The sequence below is a fragment of the Thunnus thynnus genome, chromosome 17 (genome assembly GCF_963924715.1).
Source record: "Thunnus thynnus chromosome 17, fThuThy2.1, whole genome shotgun sequence".
Lineage (NCBI taxonomy): Eukaryota > Metazoa > Chordata > Actinopteri > Scombriformes > Scombridae > Thunnus > Thunnus thynnus.
Window position 1 is genome coordinate 22,076,710 of NC_089533.1, and position 26,056 is coordinate 22,102,765.

Below are 26,056 nucleotides of genomic sequence, written 5' to 3' on the forward strand. Positions count from 1 at the left end.
ATTTCACTGCCTTCAGTGTTGCCATCTGCTGTGTTGCATGTGACAGTAAAAGCTCTTGAATCTTGAATGTCTTGCTTTCTGCCCTTCTAGTGACCCATGTGTCATGAAAAGGGATCCACATGTGTGTTTTGTTGTATGTAGGCAATCTAGCCTGCAGAGTTGGAGTCATGGCTGGAGTTAAACAAGAGAAAAAAAAATCACTCTTCAAGAGCTGATACACCTACAGTACTGAATCCAAAAGGCTTCATAGAGCAAGCCAAAAATGAAAATTAATAACTGCAAGCTTGTACACACACATTCATAAATTAGTCTAGACAGATATAAAGTTATATTTAAAAAAAAAAGAAAAAAAAAAAAAAGAATAAATATCCAGCATAGTGGTACAGAGTTCAATGAGAAATGGTATCAGATAACAACACATTCTGACAGCCTAAAAGATTATTATTGTGTGTCCAAAACATATTGACTCAGGTCATTTATTGTTATATAATAATAATAATAATAATAATAATAATAATAATAATAATAATAATAATAATAATAATATTCATCATCATCATCATCTAGGCTGTCAGAATGGACATTTTCTGATACCATATCCCACTGAACCCTGTGACACTACTTTACAAAAATACAATTTTATACCTGTCAAAACAAACAGATACTGTAACCTTGTTCATCTGAAACATAAAGTATAATCTTTTATTCATAAAGTATATATTTCATCTCCATTCTGTGTACAGTATCTTATGAGTGTGGGTCATTAATTTATGGCTTGCTGTTCACTGCCTTTTGGATTAAATACTATAGGTTCCCTTTAAGAGTGACTTTTTTCCCTCTCTTGCTCAACTCAAGCCATGACTCCGCACCATTGCTGCCAGATTGCCTACAAACTACAAAACACACCTGATTCACTTTTTGTGACTCATGAGTCAGTGAAAGGGCAGGAAACAGTGACATCTACTGCGCCTGGTCTGACCTGCCACAGGTCAAAAAGTATTGCCAAACTCTACTGGATGAACGATTTAGCTGGTGATTTTCTATGTTTTCTTATTGTCAACAAATCTCATGTGCAGAGCCAAACCAACAATAAATCGATCCTACGTACAATTATTGTGTGCATGCAAAGTCTGATATCATTTTCCTCTATGCCATAGATCTCCACTTTATTACTGTTATTAGTGTTTGGAGCTGTTTCTAAACAAACTAAAGTAATCACTCTCATCATGGACAAGGAACATGTTGCTCAGTGCAGCGGTGTGGCTCAGTAAAAAAAAAGAACATCACTATGTTGTAATCATTGAAACAACATTCTCAGTCTCAAGTTTTGCTGAAAGTTAATAAAAAAAAATATTCTCATGTTCTTTGATATCTGTTGAATTCTTGATTAAAATATTACCTTTCTCATTGGTTGCAGACAGTACGGATGTGATTTCAGACTCTCCTCCTGTGCTCTCGTCATTGTTTTTTGAGTGTTGAGCTTCACCAGGTTCACTCACTGGATCACACTAAGAAAACAGGTGATTTTATTGAACAATTAGTTCTCCAGGTTAGACCCACTGAGATTAAGGATGTCTTTTCTACTTGGAACCCAAAACCAAGAAAACTACATCAAGATAAAAGTTGAAGCTCAACAACACAAAGTGTTGTGCCAATTCAGAACAATAAAGCCAGTTAAAACAGTACACATTAAAAAAATGCAAGTGGAATTGTATTCAATTAAAAGTAAATGTTTTTTGTAAAACTTTTGTAAACTTTACTTATCCACTGTCAAACAGGCAGTTCATGAAACCAAAACCTGTACATCACTAGGTAAAAACATACTTTAAAAGGTCTGATCTTGCAGTGTAGACACTGCGTGTAATATTAAAATGTTATTTTCTAACATGTAATGCTGATATGGCTTCTTTTTGAAAAAAAAAAGGTTCTGTTAAATACAGCTGTATGAAGATGACTAATTAGCGTGAAAAGATTTTACCTTCTTTTTAGCTGCAGTCTCCTCTACTGCAAGGTCATGTAAGAAAAAAACAGATTACACAGGATCAGCATAAGAATATATATTTGGTTAGCTAATATTTTTAATTCATGAATGTTTTTATTTCAAACTTAAAGATTACCTTTGTCTCTTGTCACAGACGGTATTACATATTTGATTTCAAACCCTCATCCTCCTCCAGGGTAAATGTATTCATTTAAATGTGCACATATACCCTTAAAGTCACATATCTGCTTGCTTATACCCCTCTGCTCATCTACATATGTGATTGTATGTAAAAATCAGTTTCTGTAGATTCTAAAAAAGGATACAAGTAGTGCAAAGGTGTGTAAGAGTGAAAGAGTGCTGAAAAACTGTAAATGTTGAATGGATAATGTAATAAGTTACTTTATAGGGCTTATACAGTATATGCATGTGTACACGTCTGTGTACAGTATATACAGCCTTCTTAAATATATATTTGACAGTGTGAATAATTTAACTGTTCATAAGTGTGACTGCGAGGGCAAAGAAACTAACTAACCTGAGTCTGATAGTTTTGGTGAACAGTGTTCTATAGTGCCTACCAGAGGGGGGAAGGTCGGACAGGTCATGTCCAGGGTGTGACAGTCTGCAGTGATTTTCCCTACCCGGTTCCTGGCTCTGGAGGTGTGCAGGTCCTGGATGGTGGGCAGGTTGGTACCAATCATCTTTTCTGCAGACTTGACTGTCTGTTGTAGTCTGTTCCCGTCCTGTCTGGTGGTCGATCCAAACCAGACAGTGACGGAAGTGCAGAGAACAGACTTGATGACTGTGGTGTCAAGCTGGATCAGCAGCTCCTGAGGCAGATTGTTCTTTCTGAGCTGGTGCAGGAAGTACATCATTTGCTGGGCCTTTTTGATGACTGTGTTGATGCTGGACCCTCACTTCAGGTCCTTGGAGATTGTAGATCCCAGAAAGTGCAGTTGTTGGTGTAGAGGGAAAAGAGCAAACATCCCTGAGGGGCATCAGTGCTGACTGTCCCTCAGCCTCACCTGCTGCTTCCTGTCTGTCAGAAAGTTTGTGATCCACTGACAGGTGGATCTCTGTCATCAACAAACTGAAAGACCACAGCAGGCAATGTGAGCTGGGTGAGTTTAGTGAGGAGGAACAAGGAACAAGATCTTTGCGTATGCCCCTGGGGAGTCACGGTGTTGGAGGATACTGGAGGTACTTACCTATTTGCCCAGTAGGCAAACTACAGGGGTCCCAGCAGGGGGCCTGTGATGTCCTTCAGGTGGGTCAACACCAGTTTCTCGAAGGACTTTATGATCACAGACGTCAAGGCGATGGGCCTGTAGTTGTTCAGTCCAGTGATGGAGGGTTTCTTGGTGACGGGGATGATAGTGGAACATTTGAAGCAGGAGGGGACTTCACACAGCTCCAGTAAACTGATGAAGATCTGAGTGAAGATGGGGGCCAGCTGGTCAGCACAGACTTTCAGACCGGAGGGTGACACGCTGTCTGGGCCTGGTGCCTTCCTGATCTTCTGTTTCTGAAAGATTAGTCAATCAGTCAATTAACAAAAAATTAAATGTTCATTTATGATAAACAATTAATCACCTTGAGTCTTTTTTTTTTTAAGGAAAAATGCAGAAATTCTCTAGCTTCACAAATGTAATTATTTTCTGGTTTTCTTGGTCTTGCATCTAGGGCTTTGGGAAACACGGATTGATATTTTTCACCATTTTATAGGCTCCATGACTAAACACATTAAGTAAAAATAATCGATAATGAAAATAATCAAAAGTTGCTGCCCTATTCCTATTGTCCATTCCAGAGTATGCAACAATAGCATACTTATAAGTTATCAGGTCATTTATGTGAAAGTAGTCCAATAAAAAAACTCATGCATTCAAACTTTACTTTAAAAAAATAAATACATATTAGCTGTAAAATATATGTAAGTTTTAATATAGATAACTAAGACAAATGCATTATATTAATGTTTAATACATACTTCATCTAGCCATCAGATCTTAAGTATAGTGGATTAAAACTAGTCTCACACAATACGCTAGTCCTGCAAAAGCATCTAAAATTGACATTGAGAAACTGTGTTGTAGTAATTTTCTAATAAAATGAAGTTATGGTACCACAGTTGAAAAGATAACACAACAAATGAGGCTAAAATGTGCAGTCATGGAAGAATACTGTCTTTATTGTTCATTTCACTACAACAAAGTTAAACACACTGATTGTCAGTTGATACATTTAAACTAGTTGAAAACTGTTAATACATAACTGTAAAACTCTTGTCTGGTTTACATATTACAGGATGTGCAATACAACTGTCAGTGCAAACATTTTGCAATTTAAAATGCTTCTTTTTAATACATCAGTCCTTCAGTTCATTTCAATACCCATTTCTGTAATAAGATAAATTACATTAATTGAACATATTGATCTCACCCAGCAAATACTGTAATAATATAGTGCTTAAGAGAATTTCCTGCAGATAGTTTATAGTGCTGTGATTCTTCTTTAGAAAGACCAAAAGAGAAACAATTTAAACCTTTAGAAAAGTCATGTCATTTAACAATGTTTACAAGGCTGAACTGTGACAACCCACACTTTCCAGAAGAAAATCTCTCTTTTATTTTCTTTTTATATTGTTCTGTATCTGTATGAAGACTTAAGACCTGATTTCAGACCAACCAGCTGCAAGATGGATCACAACCTTATAACAATTGATTTAGATAAAAAATGTGTTTTAAAAAAAAGAAATAAAGCAAAGGTATCACAAGAATGTGAACCTAATATCCTTTATCATCCCACACAGCATTGTAAATGTCACTGGACTCATTCACCAGCCCCAAACTGCTATCACATTTTCTGTTTTATCTATTATAATTGGTTATTTCTTATACAAATGATATATATATGGTTATATATGATACTGAATTCTGCCACCTGTACATCTTTGAGGTGGTTTACATATGCATGGTGATAAAAATATATCTGACAAGAGGAAACTAAGAAAATAATTCATTAGATAAATCAAGTGGAGTGTTAGCCTGTATTTATTTGTTCCAGTAGATCTCATAAGACTTCTTCTCTGAGTAATTGGCTTCTGTTGTTCCTGTGCCACATCTGACTTTTTCCTTTACTACTTTCACTACCAGACCACCAGCCAAGGCAATCCCTGCTGCAGCCTTGCCTATCTCAGCCACTGCATTCAGGATGCGTGTTGTTGTTGCCACAGTGCCCCAGGGGTCTGACACAACCCTGCTGGCCACTGAAGCCACACTGGGACCTGTTAACCCACACACATCACCAGCAGACCCAGCTACTGCTGCTGGGACATTAGCAGCCACCTGCTGAACTAGAGCTGTCCCTGCTGCAGTGCACTGAGAAGTCCCAGTACCTGCACCTACACTTCCTACCGTGGCCAATGCATGCTGCCCAGCAGCTGAAGCTAAACTACTCTGAGCTACAGAAGCACTGGCTACACCCGCTGTCCCCACTGCTGCTGTTTCAGCTCCACTGAGGGCTGCTGTACTGGAAGCTGCTCCCCCCAGAGCTGTGCCTAAAGCAGCTCCAGCTCCCACTGTGCCCCCAATACCTGCTGCCACCCCCACGGCAGAGGCCCCTATGATGCTAACCTGCCCAAGAGCATCCAGAGCGCCCTCCCCAGGACTGGCAGCCTCAGCACCTGCAATGGCTCCCACAGAACCACCCACAACTCCACCTGTTGCTACCCCCAGAGCCACTGCAGTTTTCCCTGAGGCTGCTGCTACTATGGCCCCTACAGCTTTCCCAACACCTGTGCCTCCCACTACAGATATTCCAGCTACCTGACCTGCAGCAAAACCAACCGAGTTCCCCACAAGAGACGCCCCGGCTGCAGCTGCTAGAGGGGCAGCTGCCCCAAACACTGCCCCCACTGCCAGGCCTGTGGCTCCGGCAGCCACCAGGATCTTTACTCTCTCCAGCACCTTAGCAGACAGTGCAGCCTCTCTCCTCATCCGCATCAAGGATGAACGGAGAGACTGTCGCCTGACGACAGCCCTGCTGCTGCCCCTACGCCTGCTTCTGAACTGGTCCCTACATCTCTCCACTCTGTCCCTCAGGAAGCTAAATGCACCCCTCTCTTCTGTCCATCTCTCCAGCATAAAATCCTCTTCATTTCCTCTCTCCAACTGCCTCCTCCTGAGCCTTTGTGATTCTATTTCACTGCTCCCTGTTTTGTCAGACTCCAAGTCACACTTCCTTCGTTTTGCAAGTTTAGCCTGTTCTTCCATTGTGTCGTTGTTTCCCCCTTGTTCCTCCCCCTCTGCCTGCCCTCGCTCCCACAGCATCCTTTTCTGCTCCTCCCTGATGGCAGCCTCTGCTTCTAAAAACATGGTATTGGTATAAAACCCTGTGTCAGTCTCCTTCACCATCTTGTCCACCTTCAACAAGAGTTCTTTAACCTGCACTGTGTTACTGGGGTCTTTGTTGTTGAGCACATGGTATCTGCCCCCACACCTGTCAATCAGAGCCTTAAGCCCAGCAGGTGCAGTCTCCCTCAGGTACTCTTCTATCCCCAAGCCCTCTAGGTCATCACCCCTGGTAAAAAGAACCAGTGTGTGGTGACGGACTGCATCCTCCCCAAATATCTTGCTCAACTCGCAGACAGCCTGGTTCTCACTGTCTGTATAACGTCCTACTGGCACCACCAGGAGGAAAGCGTGTGGGCCCGGGGCAGAGAGAGACACACATTTGGCTACCTCAGCATGAATCTGCTCCACACTAAGGTGAGTGTCCCCAAAACCTGGCATGTCAACCACCGCGACTCCCCTCACCCTCCTCTGTGTGACAGCCTGGCCATCCTCCAACATGTCCTCTTCCTCAGCGAGCTCAGAGCTCCCCTGCTCGCAAATCTGGGTGACAGAGCTGGCACTAATCTGTGACAGGAACTGCCTCCGGCCCAAGATGGTGTTTCCAGACGCACTCTTGCCAGATCCGGTCTTTCCGATGAGGACCAGCCTGAGTTCTTCACTCCATCTGGTTCCAGAGTCGTCTTCTTCCTTCTCAGCCTCCATACCAACTGGCTCCTTTTTCTCTTCCTCATCCCCTGGTGGAAAAACTGCACAACAGAAATTGTCTGTAACTTGACGGTATTTCAATTTTGAATATGTTCATTGCAAGGACATAAGCTAATATAAACCATACATTCCCTCATTAATTGAAATACAGCTAGTGGTGGAAGAAGTACTCAGATCCTCTATTTAAAAGTACCAATATAACTATGTAAAAATACTCCATTACAAGTAAAAGTCCTGCATGAAAAATCCTACTTAAGTATTAGCAGCAAAATGTACTCAAAGTATTAATGTAAAAATACTTGTTCTGCAATAACTGATATATCATTATTATATATGACATTAGATTATTAATACTGAAGTATCAGTGTATAAGCAGCATGTTACTGTTGTAGCTGTTGGAGGTGGAGCTAGTTTGAACTACTTTATATACAGTTAGCTAGTTTAATCCAGTAGTTCCCAACCTAGGGGTCCGGCCCCTCCAAAGGGTCACCAGACAAGATGGGTTGTGAGATGATTAATGGGAGAGGAAAGAAGAAAAAACAAAGTTCTGATACACAAATCTGTTATCAGTTTTTGGACTTTTTCTCTAGTCTTTGATTTTTGGTGAAATATTGGATCATTTGAACATTTACTGAAATGAAACCATGTGAGAAGTTTAGAGGGAAAAATCACTATTTGGTGGAGCTGTTAACAACTCATAGACATCTGTAATGTGACCCTGACTACACACTGCTTTTTGTAAGACATCAAAAGCCAAAAAGGTTGTGGATGCTTTAACAATGTGTTGTATTTTAAAAGCTTGTTATATTATCCATTGTGTCAAACCTTCATCTGGAAAGTAACTAAAGCTGTCAAATGTAGTGGAGTAGAAAGTACAATATTCCCCTCTGAAATGTAGTGGAGTGGAAGTATAAAGTAGGATCGACTGGAAATGCTCAAGTACAGGTACCCCAAAATTATACTTGAGTGCAGTATTTGAGTAAATGTACTTAGCTACTTTACACCAATAAAGACAGCAATCGAGACTTCTAAAAAAATCTCCTGTTTTATGTCGCTAACAAGTCTAGTGAAGTCAGTGTTTGTCAGGAAGGTTCTGCACAGAAACAAAACATCACAGCTCAATAGGTTAACATTAGCTTCAGTCAAGTGAAATGAGGAAACAGCTACCAACTAACCGCTAGGTGGTGAGGCTAGCTGCTATTTATATCGCATAATACCACCCAAAATAAACCAACCTTGACACTAAAGATCAGACATCAAGTTTTAATCCAAAATGCTCTGGTGTAAGCCTATACCATTTAATACCTAGCATTAAAATAACAGTTTAACATATATTGACTACAAACTAATTGCTAATTTAGCATTAGCAAGCTAGCTTTAGCATATCGCTAAATTGAAATGAAAACTGATTGTCAAGACAGGAAGAGATTAGGTTATTTTACCTGAGTCCACGTTGTTAGACATCTCTCGGTCTGGCTAAAGGAGGATGTTTCTTCTCTGCATTCAAGCTCCTGCTATTAGCATCTTCTGAATGTAGCCGAAGCTACATGCGAAGTTGAGCTCAAACTAAACTGTTCAGCCCAAACAAAAAAACTGGAGTTGATTTGTAGGAAGTATGTTTGGTGTCGGGCTGCCCTCTGTTGGCTGATCTGCTCAACTACACACACACACACACACAAATGGGACTGACATACATTTTCTTTGTACATATCAGTCACTTTATTTCAGTAAATAACAAAATGGCTTGTTCATTCTGCAGCAATGATATTCTTTCTCTGAATATACATATAGTTTTTTAACAGTCGTAATACTATTTCAAAATTACATCAATCTCAGTTCCATAGATCTAAACCATTAAAATATGTTACTTTCCAGAAAAAACAACAACTATACAACCGACTTTTTATGCATAACAAAGAAACAGATGCAGGGCTGCAGGATGAAGGGTCACATACTGTATTTGTGAATGACAGTTTTTCCAACAGGATAAAATAACTTGTATTGACTAACAACTACAGGGACTGGTGTAAAAAGAACTTAAAACTACTGAGAGATTGCCAAATACAGTATGTAAACGGAAAATTCATGGACGATCCCTGTGACAGTGATAAAATAAGAATTACTTAAAAACACACAAAAAAAGATTAACATAAAACTATATTCCATCATCATTTCAAGCTTAACCTAATCAGAAACTGTCTGCATTTAATGAGGTGAAGTCAAATTTATATTTGGCACCCACACGTATTTAAAGCATATGGGTTTTAGACACATTAAATCTAGACCAGACACAATACAGTGGTATTTGCAAAGTTTTGAAGCAAATTTATTATACTAAAATGAATTATATTCCAAAGTACAGTTATGTAATCTTTAAGTTATCAAAAATGAGTTTCCCTTATCAACTCTTATCCCCGAGGCGTCTTTTACCTCTTGTACGTTATATTTTCCAATTATAAATCACTGTAGAAGTACAGCAATACAGGCCTTTGTCAGAAACTGACTAACCTCCACTTCACTTCTTTTTTTGTGTCACATTGAGGGTTCCTCTCTTGAGCACCTTGCTTTTGTACAAGTGAGGACAGCTTTTACTTCCTTCACTGTCATCAGCGTCTACAAGTCAAGCCATCCCTTGTGGACTGTGCGTATGCTCCTTCTTCTTCTTCTCCTCTTCTCTGCTCTGCTCTGCTCTCCGCCAGCACTGAGGTGCGGCGCTATAGCTCGTTGCGAGAGCGGGAGATGCGAGGGCCTTTCCTGATTTCTTTCCTCTTCTCTTCCTTCCTCCTCCTCTTCTCTTCCTCCCTCAGGATCTTCTGGAAAGCCTCAGCGGTGTGAAGCACCTGAAGCAGATGAAAAAGGGCGAGAGACAGATTCTTGGCACAGCTGTGTGAAACATAATGCTTAGATAAAGGACTTTTTATGAAGACAGCATGATAAAGCAAGAGTCTGTAATTGTGTGTGTGTCCCTCTTACACTCCATGTTGTTATTTCTGGTGTAAGGTGAAGGTGTAACTACACAATCTCCAGGATGTTAGAAGGTGGTTATTAGGTGAGTACTAGTGGCTGTATGTGGCTGAATATTAAAGGGTGATGGAGAAGTCATTAAGAGCGGTCACTAGAGTTACCACACATGCATGACGACAGGATGATCATGCATGAGTGGGGAACATGTATGCATCTTACTCACATCGTCTCTCTCTGTGCGGTAAGGATTCATAAAGTCTGGGGATTTCTCTGTTATTCCCAGCTCCTGTGACATCTGAGAGATGAGAGGAATAGACAGATGACAAAAGAGGAGATGAGGAGACACTGTCACATCACTTATTCTACAGCTAAAAAGCAGTATGATACAATTAACAGGAAGTTACAGACAAAATCTACATTTTAGCCTCTTTTCATGTTTCAGCATTGTGTGAATTTGAGAGAAGGGGATCAAAAACTACTGAGGCACAAGTGAGGGCTGAATGAACGCTTTCGGGGTGCTGACGGCTGCTGCTTCAAGTCTCAGAATTAATCCAGTATATAATCCTCTTGGCACATTGCTAAGGTCACAGATTAATCCTGCAAGAGTTTAGTTCATTAACCCCCACAAACAGGGAATACCCATTTGATTTGCCTCGCTCTTTAAAGATTCAAAGGCCACAATGCATCATGGACAAATGTGATGACAAACAACTCATTTTGCAGTCATACCACAGACTGACAATAAGAATGTATTGCACACTAACATGACAGCAGATTATACTAAAATCTCCATATCTATCGAATCACCTGAACTATGTTGGTTCTGTAGTTTCTGTGTCTATTAGTCACATTTATACAATTGTGCTTTATGTTGCAGTCTTTACACTATACTCTCCTGCAGGAAAAAAGGTTTTTGTTTCAACATACACTTATATTGAATTCTGCATCTAGACTCCACAATAGGGCTATAACTAATAAATCCACCGATGATTCTGCTCAATTCATTTCTTCCAGCAAAGATTTGATGCATCATCATATCTAACATTTTGCTCACGGTTCAGTTCAACCCAATTCAATTAAATTTCTGTCCTCCGAAATGTATAAAAGCACTATGTATGTGCAGGAAATTATAAAACAAGGCTAAACTGATTCAGTCATCAATATTAAAACCCATGTTAACCTTACACGCAGGCGCTAGTTGAAAGAATGACTCATTTCTATATTTTCAAGGCCTTTACTTTTAGCCCGAAACCACATTAGCTCCACATTTTCAGCAACAACAGGCAACAACACTCTTTCTGTTAAGCTCTGTTGAATGGAGATATCACAATCTTTAAATGCAGCCGGTCAAAAAGCAAGGCTTTAACAGTTGGCCTTCAAACCTTGAATCCTTATCAGTGGATTATGAAATGACTGTTACCATGACTGTCAACGGGTAACAGTTACAGCATGGACAGGATAGATTATTCTCTTGTCTTACAAGTGTGAGTACGTGTTGGTGGGCTCCTCCGGTGAAAACCCCTGTCTGGTTACAGAAATTCAGCCCCCAGCGTAGTAGACCTCCCCAGTCAGCGTTCCGGTCGTAGTAGTGGTGCACAATACGGGGAAAACGCAACGCCACGTCACCAAAGAATGCTGTATTCTCCACCACATGGGAGTAAGCTGCAGAGATTTATAGAGAGAGGAAAGAGAGAAACGAGTAGGCAGGTTAATTAGAAGAAATGAGGCAGAGAAGGACAATTTTGATGATTTTGAAGATACATTTGTGCTGACAAAACACACAGAACATGCTGATAAATAAGAACAAAGGGAAGAGCGCAGCTCAAGCAACGGTTGATGTTGTTCGGGAACACTCAAATAGGTGGTGATGGGGTTGAATAAGCCTTAAGAGCAGGGAAGCTGATGTTCATGACATTCAGACAGACGTTAAAAAAAAGAGAGCTGATATCATTGGCACCCGCTGGCACCAAAAGCGGATAAAGATGAGAGGAAAAAAAGACTGACAGAGGTATAGCTTTTGGAGACAGGTAACACAGCACAAGACAAACCAGTCAGAGGTGGAGACAGAAGTGAGAAAGTGTGAAAGACACATTAGAGATGCTGCTAGATAAAGCGGCTGGTATAAGGAGAGCAGGAGAAAGAGACATTGAAAAAATGTAATGATGAAACAGCTGAGGTGTAAAAGCGAATCAGACCTTCTTTGATCTTATCATCCATGGGGAACGGGTCGTCAGGGTGCATGTTGGCTGCAACCAGGATTTGTCTCGAGTCCTCCAACACCTTAAATGAGAAAAATAGCTCAATAGCCAGGTTTACTTACTTTACACATCAGGTTTTGAATCTAGAGCAGTTCATAACACATGGTTTCTGCAGACTTCACCTAGTTCAATTTGACATTTTAATACCACAAAGAAAGCACTTTAATTTTCCTGTTTCACAGTCAAAGTATGAGAGATATCATTAAAAACCATTAGGGATAATGAGGCCTTGAATTTTTTATTAAGTGCAATGTGAAATAAATGTCAATTTATTTAAATTTATTTAACTTTTTTGTCATCATCATTATTGTCATGACCTGCATGTGGATAAGGAGCAGAAAAAGAATGGATGGATGGACCAATTAAAAAATAAGTAATTCATTTAAGGTCAGAGGTCTGGAACAATGGAAATGGGGATTTTCCAGCCAGGTTTTGCTAAAATCACATTTTATAATCAACATTACTGCATTAGGCAGGCTAGAAAAAACATGTTAGACCTTTGTGAATTAAATTTAAGACTTTCAGATACCTGTTGTTTTTTTTTTTTAAACCTTTTTTGAGGAAACCTAAATCAATGCTTTTTAAAGACTTTTCAAGACCTGCAGATACCCTGATTATAAGTGGTTTCAGATAATATAATTAAACTGGGGACTTGTTTGAAAACTGTCTGACCCTTAAGGTTAAAGACGAGAGATTTCACACTTTGTCATATTGTTGTTAAAAAAGAAAAACTACACAGACATCGACTGAAATTAAACAGTCAGTGACGTGTTTATGAGGATAGCACATGGAAGAGATATGAGCAGGAACACTCTTTAGCACTCTGTCTCACACACACACAGAGAGGTATAGAAATGCTGACAATGTATTTCAGCCACTGAAGATTGACTATGCTAGGCGTCCTTGAGAGGCACGCAGATGCATAGATAACTGTCCTCTGGGAAACTGAGGCATACTGTAAAGCAAAGCCTTCAGCCCAGTGCGAGTGAATGGCACTCCAAGCAGCTGAGTCTGAATTAACATTCAAATGTATGCGAGGAAACATGCTGATGAATGTAATCATTTGATTCGAAGCCTTTGATTCAGCTGCAAAACCTTCTTGTCCTTCAATATGCTGAGAGCACAAGAAGGTTGAGCTCTTAGAAATAACTGTTGTTGTTAGTGGGGTTTCTTTTTATAATACTTGTGGCCTTGTCTGTGCTTGAAATTGCTGCTTCCCACAGACAGATGTGAGCATGTGATGTTGAGAGCAAACACAGACACACACTCCCTACCTTGAAGAGTCCTTTGAGCATGATGTCTATGATTTTGTACTGCTGGTTGATGTCGTTCAGCTCGACCAGATTCTTCAGCGCGTTCAGCTGATCTTTCCTCTTGGTCTCAAACAGCCGCTTATCTGATAAGAAGAGATCAGGAAGAACGTACACTTTCCACATGGGCATAACTCGCGTAAATAACTCGCTCACACACCCATAAGTTCACACTCTGTGACGTGCACACACACATGCACACGGTCTGACAAGTTTGCAACCACACACATGCCTGCGCCTTTGGCAGCAGAAGGATACAGATCTCCAGGTTCGAGTCGTGTCTCGGCCTGTGCATGTCGGAGTCTGCAGAGCTGAGGGCGGCAGCGGCGAGTGCCAGGACCACCGCACACACACTCCGCATGGTCAGCAGATGGCAGCAGAGGGGCACTCTTCTGAACATAGATGACAAAACAGGAAATGTAGATCACACTGTTTAACATCAAAGTATTGGTAGTTGCCTAATTTCTATTTGTTTAAGGATACAGAAGGTGCATCTCCACCTCTAAAGAGAATCTGTGACCGTCATGCCGAACACGTTTTCTTTTGATAAAAGGGGTTTCACTGTCATCTGAAAACAATGAGCTTTCATTGGAACTATTCATGAAGCGGTTTTTCTTCTTCCAAAGCTGCTAGAAAGGCTCTCTCTCTCCTGTGATACTTTTGGAATATGTAAAATAGAGAGACATGCTGGGGATAAGTGGTCAATATGGAACACCAGAGGGTAACTGGCATTTGAAGAGGGGCTCCTTATGTTCATTTTAAAAAGACACATCTGATGTCTGGCACTTGCATAATCCCTAGAGGAACTTTTACATTCTCTGTACGAGACTCTCTCTCTGCTCCTGCTTCGCCTCTGCCTCGTCCCTACTGGTCTCTCTCCATCCAAAGCAGTGGTCTTCTTCAACATTTTCATTCAGCTGCAACTTCCTTCCCCTCAGAGGCTTTTTTATACATTTGAAAGGGAGGGATGAAAGCGAGAAGATAAATAAAACAGCTAAAAATAGGGCCTGATCAAATGAAAATTTGATGAAAGCCAAACTTTAAGGAAAACATTAGCAGAAAACAGAAGTAACTGGAGGGAGGAAAGGAGGGGACAATGTTGACGAAAAGCTACAAGACATAATTTACATAATTCATGCATAATTTAGCAAGGGCTCCATCAATGATACTATCAGAAGGATGCAGGAGGGTAAGGTACAGGGCTTAGCTGGGGGTGTGGCGTGTGCAGGGAGGGTGAGAGTGTGAGAAGCAGGAGGAGGAGGAGGAGGAGGAGGAGGAGGAGGAGGAGGAGGAGGAGGACGGGAGGCAAGAGATGAGAGGAGGAGTGTTGAGGCGTTGGGAAGGGGTGGGGCAGAGGGGGAAGACCCTGCGGGAAACAACAGCTTTTCTGGTGAATATTTCATCTACCTTTGCTAAGACACTACGGTAAAACTGAGAGACGCAAAGATAGGAGAGCCAGTGCAAGATAGAGGAGGCTGTGTGAGAGGATAATGAGCACGAGGGACTTGATTTTGCACTGACAAAATTAATCTTTACAAGCCCGGCTGCTGAGTCTTGAATCTGAAGGACTAGGAAGTGAGCAAAAGTCTCGAGGTGTGAATGTTAATTTAGACTGAATGTGCCCCCTTAAGAAACTCGCTCAAATGAGAGAGAAAGCATATGCTCCTAGACATACACTATCCCTCTTAAGAGGACAGCAGCATGATGAGGACTGTAATCTTACAGTTGAGGAGACATAGAAGTCTGTAATGAAAAAGAAAGCAGACTGACTCCCTTTTGTTGCAGCTGACTTTAAGAGGTCTGTGGTCATCAAAGTCTCTTATTTAAAAATATAACTGAAACGCAACTTCCTTTCTCACTCTGTCAGCAGAAAAAAAGTGTTCCTCGAGACAGCTGAGTGAAGACAATGTTCGATTAAGGCCAATTTGTGCATTCTGAGAACATCTTTTGGGTTGCTTCCCAGCTTTCTGAGAAATGCTGCACTAAATATCCTTAAGTGCTAGTCGAAAGCCTCAATATTTCTTGATAACAGCCAGGGAAAGCGGGCCTTGTCTCTCCTGTGGCAGCAGCTCGCCGGGTTATTTGATGTTTCCTGTGTACTTCCAAGCAGGCAGCTATATAGCTCTGACAGATATTTATGAGCAAAATAGTTATCGCCACTGGCACAATTTAGTGCAGTCAACACATGCTGTATATCCAGCAGCTGCTAACGTTTCCATGCAATAGGGCAAAGTGCTGAGACTTTAGGAAGTAGAATAAGAAGGACATTAGGGGCGGATCAATCATCTCTAATGTGGCATGGGCAGAAATTAGGGTCTAAATGCATCTATTAACTGTAAGCAGGCAACGCTAATTAAACAGAGCGATTATTTTAGAAAATCTTACTCATTGGAAAATCTAGCAGTGAAGCACTCATGTTTTAAGATCATATTACACTTGGCTATAGCTCGACCAAATGAGAGTGACTGATGCACATTGCTGCACACTGCAGAAACAATTCTCTCAGAACTGCAACGATTCATCGATTCAATTAGTTGATCGGCAGCAAATTAATCTGCAACTATTTTGATAATCAAATAATACATTTTTTGTAATTTTTCAGGCAAAAAAGCCAAATATTCTTTGGATTCAGCGTCTCAAATGTGAGGATTTGCTGCTTTTTTTTGTCATATGTGACAATAAATGAAAAATCTTCAGGTTTTGGACTGTTGGTTGGACAAAATATGCAAATTGAAGACATCAATGTGGGCTGTGAGAAATTGTGAAAGCCATTTCTTCAGCTATTTAATCATTTAGTAGAAAAAAAACAACTTCTCAGCTCATTAAAAGATTATGAAAATAATCGTTAGTTGAAGCTGTGGATTACCTGCTGACAGAAAATATTATCTTCAGTGCACCTTAACTGCATGCTGGGCCGTTTGGTGAGAAATGAGACCTTTGACAGATAGACCACTAACACCTTAGTGATAGCCTGTGGCCATAACAGCAGCAAGGAGGTCATCTCTACATTCCCCACCTTTTTTTTTTTTTGCCAGAGGCATATACAGAGTACACACATCAGCCTTGAACACGTACTGTAGGACCATCAATACAACTCAGCTGCCCTGCAAGAAGATGCACTGTCGTATTCTCCCCTACTCAGTCCTAAACTGGGTGGATTTCCTTCCAGCTGACTCACTGGTTCAGATTTGGTCTGTCACTGTGGCACACAAGTTAGGCGAGGTGTCTTTGCCGCGGGGAGGTCTGAAGGCAGAGTAGTTCTTGCTGAGGCCGTGTAAGCCCACGTAAATCTCTTGGCCGGAGGAAATTTTCTTCTCTGCCAACAACAATCTCCTGTGGCAGAGAGGCTTAAGTTTATTTCCTGTGTGGGGGATCCAGGTTCCCCAGCTTTGTCAAATAAGTAGGCTGCCATATCTAATCATACTACAGACCCGTGAAGATAGCTCCACTCTGCTGTTTGAATTCCCAGTAGTGTGAAAACACGCATCTGATATCCTGCAATCCAATGCTTTGCATTTCTACTACATCTCTAATCCCAGCAGGACAAGAAAAAAAAATTCTAAAAATAATCTTCAATCAAGAGTGGGAAACAGTCCAAATTGATAACCAGCCAACTGTGACATTAATTTTAGGAAGCAAAACTGACCCTTGAGGTGTAAGCAGCTCAACAGAGGATGGAGGGAGAGAGATGCCTATCAGACAGCTGGATGTGCAGCAGGAGTGAATCCAGATTCCCCTCAGGCTGCAAGCTTGCTGTGGGAGGTTTGAGGTTCAAGGACTGACACATCATGTCTCTCTCACTCTCTGCTTGCATCTGCGAGACTCTCCCTGTCATTATTCATGCAGAGGCACAGCCACGGACATGCGTAATGGTGATGATGATGGCTGGGTCTGAATAAAGGCTGTCATGTGGACCATCAATTACAGATTGCTTAATTGATTGCGTGTCCCCTACCTGACCCGCGCGAATGTCTACAGGAAATTATGAGTTTATTTACTTAATTTTAAGCCAATAATTACGAGAATGTAATGAGACATGGGTGTAAGATCACATCTAATGATGATATACATCAACTCCACAATAATACATTAAAATATTTATGTAATGCTTCATTAAGGGGTGCGCTTGAGAGAATTAACTAAGCATTTGAAGTCGCTCCTCGACAAATCGATTCCGCCGGTCATCGCAGCTGTATGCCCCGCCGTGTCCATCAGCCAGCGGCCAGCACAGTAGATCCGACCGATAAAGCGCTGGACATTACGGCTACAAACTCCCGGATCACTCACCGTGTTGTAGCGAGAGACGGCGGCGCCACACGGCAGCGATTAGCGGCCAGCGTTCAGTCCAAAGTAGTGCAGTTTAACCTTTTTATCTGCGCACAAAACCTTAAAGGTCAGCTCGCCGAGGAGGAGGACGGGACAGTCAATTTGTCCCGGTGGATCCTCAGGTGACAGCAACACGAAGGTGGAGGTGTTCATTTACATGCGGCTCTCGCTCCTCCACTCCGCCAGTGCCACGATCACACCGGCTGGCTCGCCTTGGACGAATGACAGCGAGCGGGTGTAAAACGCGGCGGAGGATGTGGTTTCCACACGGAGGATTTAGCAAGGGACACCACATGAAAAAAAAGAAAACAAGGGAGTGCGTTCCGTTCCCGTTTCCCTCAATCTGCTTCCTCTCATATGCTGATGCTTTAATGCTGACATCTTGCCAGCCACATTTTGTTAAGATCACTTTCTATAAAATGACATAAATAGAAAGAGGATTAAAAGATGTAGGCTACACGCTAGGTGATATAAGGGGGGGATTTAAAATTCAATAAGATGCTGTATCTCCAGCAGTACTCAAGTACAGTGGATGACAGGGGCTGTGTTGATGATCATTTTTAAAGCTTATTGTGTTGACCACATGAATATTTAGGTGCCTATTTTGAAAAAGGAAAGCCTTATTTACTTTGAATTAAATGTACATGAGAAGTCCACTTGCTCTCCCTGAGTTTTACTGAAGTAATAGGAACGTTTTTTATTTTCTTCCTAGGATGCCTGAGATCCACACCAGACATCCAGACATCATCACCCAACACTGCTCTGAGGTGCACAGCCAGTTTGACTTTCAGCTCCCATGACATACATACCAGTATGTGTGACTGTCAAACTTGCCAGTTGCCTGTAGGGTGCCACACTTACAAACTGCTTTGTGAAGGTGTGCGGGTAATCAGTCATCCCAGTGCAAGGTCATGTAACCGTCAGTGGGACAAAACCTTGTCCCTGGGCATGGTTTAAAAAAAAAGAAAAAAAAAAGAATTGAAGTTTGAGTAGGGTAAAGCTAGTTACTGCCATGACGTGGCCAACCGCTTATTTGGGTATTCATTCAATGTGATTTGTACCTCTATGAAGTGAAAAGAATTCACCTTGAACACTTCTATCACTCCAGAGCTGTAAAATTAATGAAAAAGTCATTTTATATAAATACAAAAATATTCAAATGTTGTTCTGTGACTGACCGTGTCTTTGAGTGGTCTAGAAAATAATAGAGACACTGGTATAGTGTATTTAATGGTATCATATCACATGAAAACTATCATGTGTGCTTTGTTGGAAAATGAGTTTTTGATCAGATTTTTTTGTTCAGTGTTGAATTCCCTTTTAATGACAAACGATATTAGTTTATTCAACTTTTCTTTAGCACTGCCAGTAAATATGAACTACTGTCAATGAACAAATACATGCAATAAATTCTTTAACTGTGACACTAAAATTTAGGCAGGCACACGTGCTGCTTAAATAGCACAACAGAAAAACAAAAGGAATCAAGGAAAAGTGAAAATAATGAACGATGAAACGAACTGGCAAACTGATGGCGTAATAATTTCTAAAATGTATGAATCAGTTTGCTGGAACATCAATCTGCTGTCACTGTGAAGTCAGACAGACAGATGGACACATCTCCAACACACCTGAAGCAAAGAGTTAAGGAACAATGAAGCACGGTGAGAAAAGTACTGCAGGTGTCTGTTTATGTTTGAGAAAGAGAGAGAATTTAATAATCTGATTATTAAAATGGGAACACACGACACAGAAATTGAAATATTTCCATTCTCCCAAATTTCCACTAGTGAGATAATTTGAGAAGCAAGTATAACTATGTGCTGCAAAATTAACAGATATTTAGCTAATATCTCCTGTTTGATGAACAGAAGCTCAAAATATTTTTAATAAGTGAATGTTTTATTTAACTACTGCTTCAATCATAGTTGAGCATTCCACTTGTCCTCGGTGTATTTATTCACTATCAATGTGATATGATAATATTGTTTTTATGTAACAGTGGCCAACAAAGCTACTATCAAACTGAACAGACAGAAACTGAGTACATGAGAGTGTGCGGGTGGGTGTGAGTCTGTGTGTGTGACAGATGTACTGAGCCTTTAAATACGGACTCTGACTGAAATACAGTAACGACTTTGTGTTGTACAACACACTTTCAAAGGGATTAAGTGAAAAGCACAACAGACATTCAATAAATTGCCACAGAAAATCAATGAAGAAGCCTTGCTGACGTTTGAAGTACGGTTTCGGGTGCTGAGATTGTGTGCAGGTGTGTATGTGTTGCAGCTTTTACAACACTTGTCAGATACTTACAGGGGTGTATTCAGGGTTTTTTTTTGCAGAGTGTCAGCTGCTGTAGTTTCACTATGTACAAGGTGCAGGATGTCAGGCTGTGTGTGTGTTGTACAGGTCTGAGGTGTGAATGAGCGTGTTTCACTTCAGGTGAGGGATACAGGACGTTGCTGGGCAGACTGGGGCTGCAGATCTCGGTGGGCGACTGTGGTTCGAGGGACTCTATCACACTCCTCACTCTCTGCTTGTGCTCCTCTGTGGGTGGCGGCTGCAGGACACTGCTCTGGATCTGAATGGATGAAAGAAGAGGGAGAGTTTTATTTTGAGTTAAAAGGGAGAGGAGGGACACAGCAGGAGAAAGAAGAAGCATATGAAGTAATGAGAAGAGAATGAGCACAGGACATAATGCCGATACTGGGACTAAAGGTTAATAGACAGTGAAGAGGAGGGTGAGAAGAAAAACCATATAAGAGGAAAAAAGAAGAAAATGTCCAAATCAGAGAAAAGAGGCTTAAGGTCTTTTTTTTCTAAGTGGTTGTTAAAATTGTCAGAAAACTAGAGAAAATAAATTTTTAACCATAACACAACCAGCGATCCACTTAAAAAACAAAATGCTTAGACAAGCTGAAAAAAGCCAAATTTGTGTTTATAGTTACAGCGTACAAGTGGGAGCAGAGAGACTCACACACACATACACACACACACACACACACACAGGATTTGCAGAGCGCTAAATAAGTAAGCAAGACAGGAACCTCTTCTACTGCAAAAACAAAACTATTTCTTTCAGCTGTCACAGTCACATACAGTAGATAAAAATGTGCCTTAAGCCTGTGAGAAAGCATATAGCTACACTGTAGATGTAACTATATACTTTAGGCAACAAAAAAGAATGAACACTTGTCTTAAACAATCAAGAAATGAAAATCTTGTTAAAAAAAAAAATCACAATCAAGAGAAAACTTTTCAAAAGTTAAAAGATTACAGTGCATACCCTGCAGGTACAAACAGTCCCAAAAGGGAAAGATTGTGAGTCCAAGTGCAAATAACAGAGCTGCCACTGATAAGCTCCTATGTAAAAATCAGAGGTTGAGAGACCTGCTTAAGGATTTCAGAGTATGTGAGTGAATACTTAATCACATCACTGTGAAACTGTGAATGATAGCCGCATGTTAAAGTTGGTGGAGAACATTACAGACACTGGTAAATTCAATCTTCTTTACATGAAAATAGTACAGTAGAAACCGCTTATAGTGATCACATCCAACTGGGTTAAATTGATCACTATAAGCTGATGATTATTGTAGCCGTTTTTTTTTCTTAATTTCTCATGCAGATTACCATCTAATTAACATTTGTATATTTATTACATGAATATAAAGTAATGAAACGGGGAGCTTTGCTATTTATTGAATTTCATTGACTGTTTCAAAATACAGAACAGCTGTTTCAAACGCTTGTTGTGTCACTGCTGCATCTCATTGGCTCGTTTTTGGCAGTTTGTCATAAGCTTCAAGGAGATGTTTTTCATTGAGAGACAATGACTTTTTCCCTGTCATGGTTTCAATATGCACGCAGCACCAGCCTCCCAGCCCAAAGCAGACGGGTTGTGTGTTGAGGCTGCGGGGGTGGGGGCCGCAGGGACGCCGTGGCGATAGAGTTAAACCAGAATCAACTTTTGGAGAAACGCAACCTGTAAAGCTGTACAATCCTGCCATGAGGAAAGACAGAAACATTACTGGGAAGAGGGGAGGACATTTATCTTCATTTGATAATGTTAAACGTAAAGTTAGGCTTTGCTGACGGCTTCTTGACTCATTTTTAAAAAAGACGAGGGGGTGGGGGCGTGGGGGCGAGCAGTGGTTGAGCGAGCTAGAGAGTGGATGAGGAGAGCGAGCAGTGGCAGCGAGAAAGCTGGTGAATGAGAGGAATAAAACATTATTTTCTGATTGTTTCACAGCAGTTACAAATAAAACACCCACACCCTGCACCTCCACACAACCCTGCGGAGGTGCACCGCAACGCCTGATAATGCTGCAGCCACTAAATACACATTATACATGCACTATGGGAGTCAGGTTAAAAGAAAATAGAATTACTGTAGTAGTACTGTTTTTTTCCATATGTTTTCATGTATGAAAAGACACAAAAATGAACACTGTCAGTGGACTATTGATTACTATAAGCAAATTATTTAAACAGCATTTGTATAGGAATGATTCTGTCCCGAGTCTTTTGATCCATATAAGAGGTTGTTCACTGTAAGCATGATCACAATAAGTGGTTTCCACTGTAATAATAAAAACATTATATTAAGGACATCAGATAAAAGGGCAAAATAATTACTGTGTAACCCTTTGAAACAATGTTACAGAATTACAACCACATTAACACAATATTGTCATAAATGACAGCAGTACAACTATTGTTCTAAAAGCAACAAGATCCTTTATATCGTCACCAAATTACCATCAACTTCCTTATGATGATAATAATTATCATTCTCTGCACCACTGCAGTAAGTGAGTAAGTTGAAAAGCTGCAGGGATGAAAGACTTATTGTAACTTTTTGTCTGGACTTGTGTGGATTTTAAGTTAGACTGCAAAGGTAGCGTTTAGAATTGATGGTGAAGACAGCGGGTTCAGACAGAATGAATAATGTCTACTTCAATACTTCAGGGCTGTGGAGATCAGTCAAAGTGCTCAGCTGGACTCCCACAGCGTCCATGCTCACCCATATTGATTTGACATCAACAGGGCTGCACCAACAGATAAAATAAAAAAATGAACTACGATAACTGCCTGTATACAGTATGGTTGGTAGAAACCAAAAAAATAAATAAAAAATGAAACTTTAACAACACAAGAATGAAGAATTCTCCCTTTAGTTTGGGAGAAGTTATTAGAAGTCTGCAAGCATTCGAAATTATGTAAAGGAACTCTCCCTAAGGCCAGCTCTGATATGACAAGCTACTGTGGCTAAGCATGCAGCACACAGTGCAGCAGCTTCACCCTCTTACTGCTGTCCACTGACTCATGGATATGCATATAGTGTTAGAGACAGGAAGACAAGCTCAAGCAAATGTATAAAGAGGCAGGGTAAGACCAGAAATAGCCATGGGGCAAAGCTGCAAAAGCAAATGATGCATGTGTGCTCACAGTATGTGCATACACACTTTCATACACACTTTCATACACACACACGCACACACACAGAAACAGTTGAGTCAGGACTCATGGGGGAGGAAGCAAGACAGTGATATGATACCAAATTGATGACAAATGTACAGAGAACTTCCTCATGAACTGAGGTTTCACTGCAGTGTGAAGGCAGATCAACAAAACCTATGAAAAGTGTGAAGTTTAATGTGTGCAAGTGTGTGTGTGTGTCTGTGTGTGTGTGTGCATGTGTGACTGATTGGAGCAGACGAGATGACAGGGGAGAAAACCTGTACTGTCTGGAGACTGTTAGGAGAAGTGTGTCTGTCACATTGAACCCTGCCTCCCCTAAACTGCTTCGATGCCTCCACAAACACACAGATACATACACACTGCACATGTACGCATACACTCACACAAGTAAACAGACAGACGCATACGCACGTATTCACACAGTTCATGATTCTCTGGCACACACTGCACTGGGAGCCGCAATGTGCGCCATCATTCTGTCACTCCTCCGAATCTGAGCTACTTTCAGAATACTAAAAGCGTTTTTGGTCCTATATATGACGCCAAAGTCAAGCTGAGCAATCTGATGCTGCTGTTTTTCCTTCTGGGTTTTATAATGTTTTAAAGAAAACCCAGATGGGCTTTATGCATTTGCTCCAAAGCTTACAAGGGTAACGACAAGGACACAGTCATCATCTTCAGATTATGTTGAAACTGATTTTTCACAGAGAACTAGTTTGAAGCAAATTTCACCCGTTTGAAGCCAATTTATACAATGCCACATTTCTTCTGAAGATAATTTGCGTGATTTGGCGACTACTATATAAAGGAGCTTGTGCCACATTCTGTAGTTGATGTGATCACAACTGAGTGGAGTAAATCACAGTAAGTCGCAGTTGTTTTGATCAGTTATTCTGCACAACTGACCTCATGATTTGTGGGACAAAATTATTTATTTACATTTTTAAAATCTTTTCTGTTTGCACTTTTGGTAGAGTGGTTCGACATTTCTGAATTCAATGCAACAATATTCCACTGTTACAGTAAACATTATTATATGCTGGTGAGGCTTCACAATAAACTGTACTGCCTTTTGTATTTTTGAACTTTTGAAATGAACTTAACTCCACAACACATATATCTCAATACACCACTGAGAAAGTGAAAACCTCGAGGGCTTTGTTTTCCAAGTGTTGCTACCAAATATTGGTATTTTTGTGATGTTCAAATGCAAATTGGATGATACTTTGGTATGTTTGTGACCGGCTACTTGGCAGCGCTGTCTGCAGTTCTGCATTTACTCCATGACAAAATGAACGCCTACATGCTAACCAGTGGGTTGGGTCCCATTTAATTTGAACTATTTAGTTTGCACTTGTTTAAAACAGAAAGAATGGACCTTGAGACATGCGCTAAGGCCATATCAACATCATAAATAAATATTACTATGAAACAGATCAACTTTTGTTTTTCCTGAATCATTTGTTAGCTACTAGGAGCTGTGATTTATTCAATTTTGTATTTCTAATGCTATCAGTCTATCTAACCATCAGTCACTAATCACAGATTCCATAATCAAACATACCAGAGGCTTCAATTTGAAGACTTTGTTGAGCCTTTGTAAATTTGCCCTAGGATCAGTAATTAGTTGAAATAATTGAGGTAATTGTTAAGTTCTTTTAGTTGGCCTACAACATTTCAGATCTTTGTGGAGCAGAGTGTAGGTTCAAGGTAAAAGCTAATGTTTTCTCATGCAAGAATTTCTCCACCTGCATATGATATGATAAGAGCACAACAGTATCCCCTCTGCCAAACATGTAATAGATAGATGCAGCTCAAGTCTATGGACTCAAAACAGAGACCAGCGATTAGCTGAGATAAAATTATACTGCTTGCCTGTTTCAATTGGGATGTTAATGAGGATTTAAATTCAGTCTCTAGTTTCTCTGACCAACACAGATGAAGTCATTACAGCCAACATGATCAACAATGCTGGACACTGAGGGGTATTTACAACTAACAGCTGGGGTTACTGAGTTAATGCTAAAGTTTTAATAGATAGCGATAAGTCTTTATTTTGGGCAGATTCAGGTTCTTGACAATCAATGATACAATTACAAGAGTGGGAGCAGGTTGCAGTCAGGCAAATGGCAAGGCTGCTAATGTGAGATCTGTCTGAGGCAGGTGCCAAACAGGAAGGTTAGCCAGCGCGTGTTTGCAGATGCAGAAACATTACCTCCAGACAACAGACCACAAGCCCCAGTAAACAGGCGTGGAGCAAAACTAACTGGTGACCTTTGATCTTACACTTTGCGTTGGAACGTTAAACTAGAACCCTCAGTTAACCTTTTACCTGTAACCACAATGTGAAGTATGATGTAGTACCACACTGAAGCTATTACTGAAAACTGGCATTTTGCTGCTGCAGTGCCGTTGTGCAAAACACTGGTATTTTATTTGCATAAACAAACTGGGTCTTTCCTGTCAACATTTTCCCTGCTGTCTTTATGTTTTTCTGCCCTTGCTGTTCTTCACAGCAAATAAATAAAAATGTTAAAGTAATATAAACACTGCATGAATTCGACTGATACTGAATTTTGCATGAACCTGATACCACCTTTTAATTCTCTCATTCAAGGAATGTAGATATTCATGAGTACCAGGATATATTTAAGGTGTATTGTGTGA

The 26,056-nt window shown here is 40.6% G+C and overlaps 4 protein-coding genes across 12 annotated transcripts in view; all 4 read right to left on the bottom strand.

Moving 5' to 3' along the window:
- The window catches only part of LOC137201128 (interferon-induced very large GTPase 1-like), a 33,366-nt gene extending 31,845 nt beyond the window's left edge, over window positions 1-1,521 (bottom strand). For 2 of the 3 annotated variants that reach the window (XM_067616024.1, XM_067616023.1), the window contains exon 1: window positions 1,400-1,412. The gene's annotated coding sequence lies outside the window, so the exon portion shown is untranslated. Of the gene's footprint in view, window positions 1-1,399 lie in introns of all 3 variants that reach the window. The other variant, XM_067616022.1, reaches the window with a different exon arrangement.
- A 2,628-nt stretch (window positions 1,522-4,149) lies between these two features.
- LOC137168422 (uncharacterized) lies at window positions 4,150-8,657 on the bottom strand. Its single transcript, XM_067571000.1, has 2 exons — window positions 8,487-8,657; window positions 4,150-7,085 (listed from the first exon to the last, which is right to left on the bottom strand). The coding sequence occupies exons 1-2, from the start codon at window positions 8,506-8,508 to the stop codon at window positions 5,038-5,040; spliced, it is 2,070 nt and encodes a 689-aa protein (XP_067427101.1). The 5' UTR covers window positions 8,509-8,657; the 3' UTR covers window positions 4,150-5,037.
- A 327-nt stretch (window positions 8,658-8,984) lies between these two features.
- On the bottom strand, window positions 8,985-19,070 carry LOC137168423 (coiled-coil domain-containing protein 134-like). 5 transcript variants are annotated; one of them, XM_067571003.1, is made up of 8 exons: window positions 17,223-17,852; window positions 16,755-16,909; window positions 13,835-13,968; window positions 13,541-13,662; window positions 12,204-12,288; window positions 11,489-11,670; window positions 10,232-10,303; window positions 8,985-9,884 (listed from the first exon to the last, which is right to left on the bottom strand). In XM_067571003.1, exons 3-8 carry the CDS (start codon window positions 13,935-13,937, stop codon window positions 9,759-9,761), a joined length of 690 nt encoding a protein of 229 aa, XP_067427104.1. In that variant the 5' UTR covers window positions 13,938-13,968; window positions 16,755-16,909; window positions 17,223-17,852; the 3' UTR covers window positions 8,985-9,758. The 5 variants fall into 5 exon arrangements, with proteins under 5 accessions (XP_067427104.1, XP_067427106.1, XP_067427102.1 ...); XM_067571005.1 differs by lacking the exons at window positions 16,755-16,909; window positions 17,223-17,852 and adding an exon at window positions 17,864-19,070 and having other exon boundaries at window positions 13,835-13,965; XM_067571001.1 differs by lacking the exons at window positions 16,755-16,909; window positions 17,223-17,852 and adding an exon at window positions 17,864-19,070.
- Window positions 19,071-19,210: 140 nt separating this feature from the next.
- LOC137168421 (meiosis inhibitor protein 1-like) overlaps window positions 19,211-26,056 on the bottom strand; it is a 61,157-nt gene continuing 54,311 nt past the window's right edge. For 2 of the 3 annotated variants that reach the window (XM_067570997.1, XM_067570996.1), the window contains 2 exons: window positions 20,359-20,486; window positions 19,211-19,533 (listed from right to left, as the gene is read on the bottom strand). In XM_067570997.1, the coding sequence (XP_067427098.1) occupies window positions 19,479-19,533; window positions 20,359-20,486 (183 nt within the window). In that variant the 3' untranslated portion in view covers window positions 19,211-19,478. Of the gene's footprint in view, window positions 19,534-20,358; window positions 20,487-26,056 lie in introns of those variants that run through there. The other variant, XR_010924279.1, reaches the window with a different exon arrangement.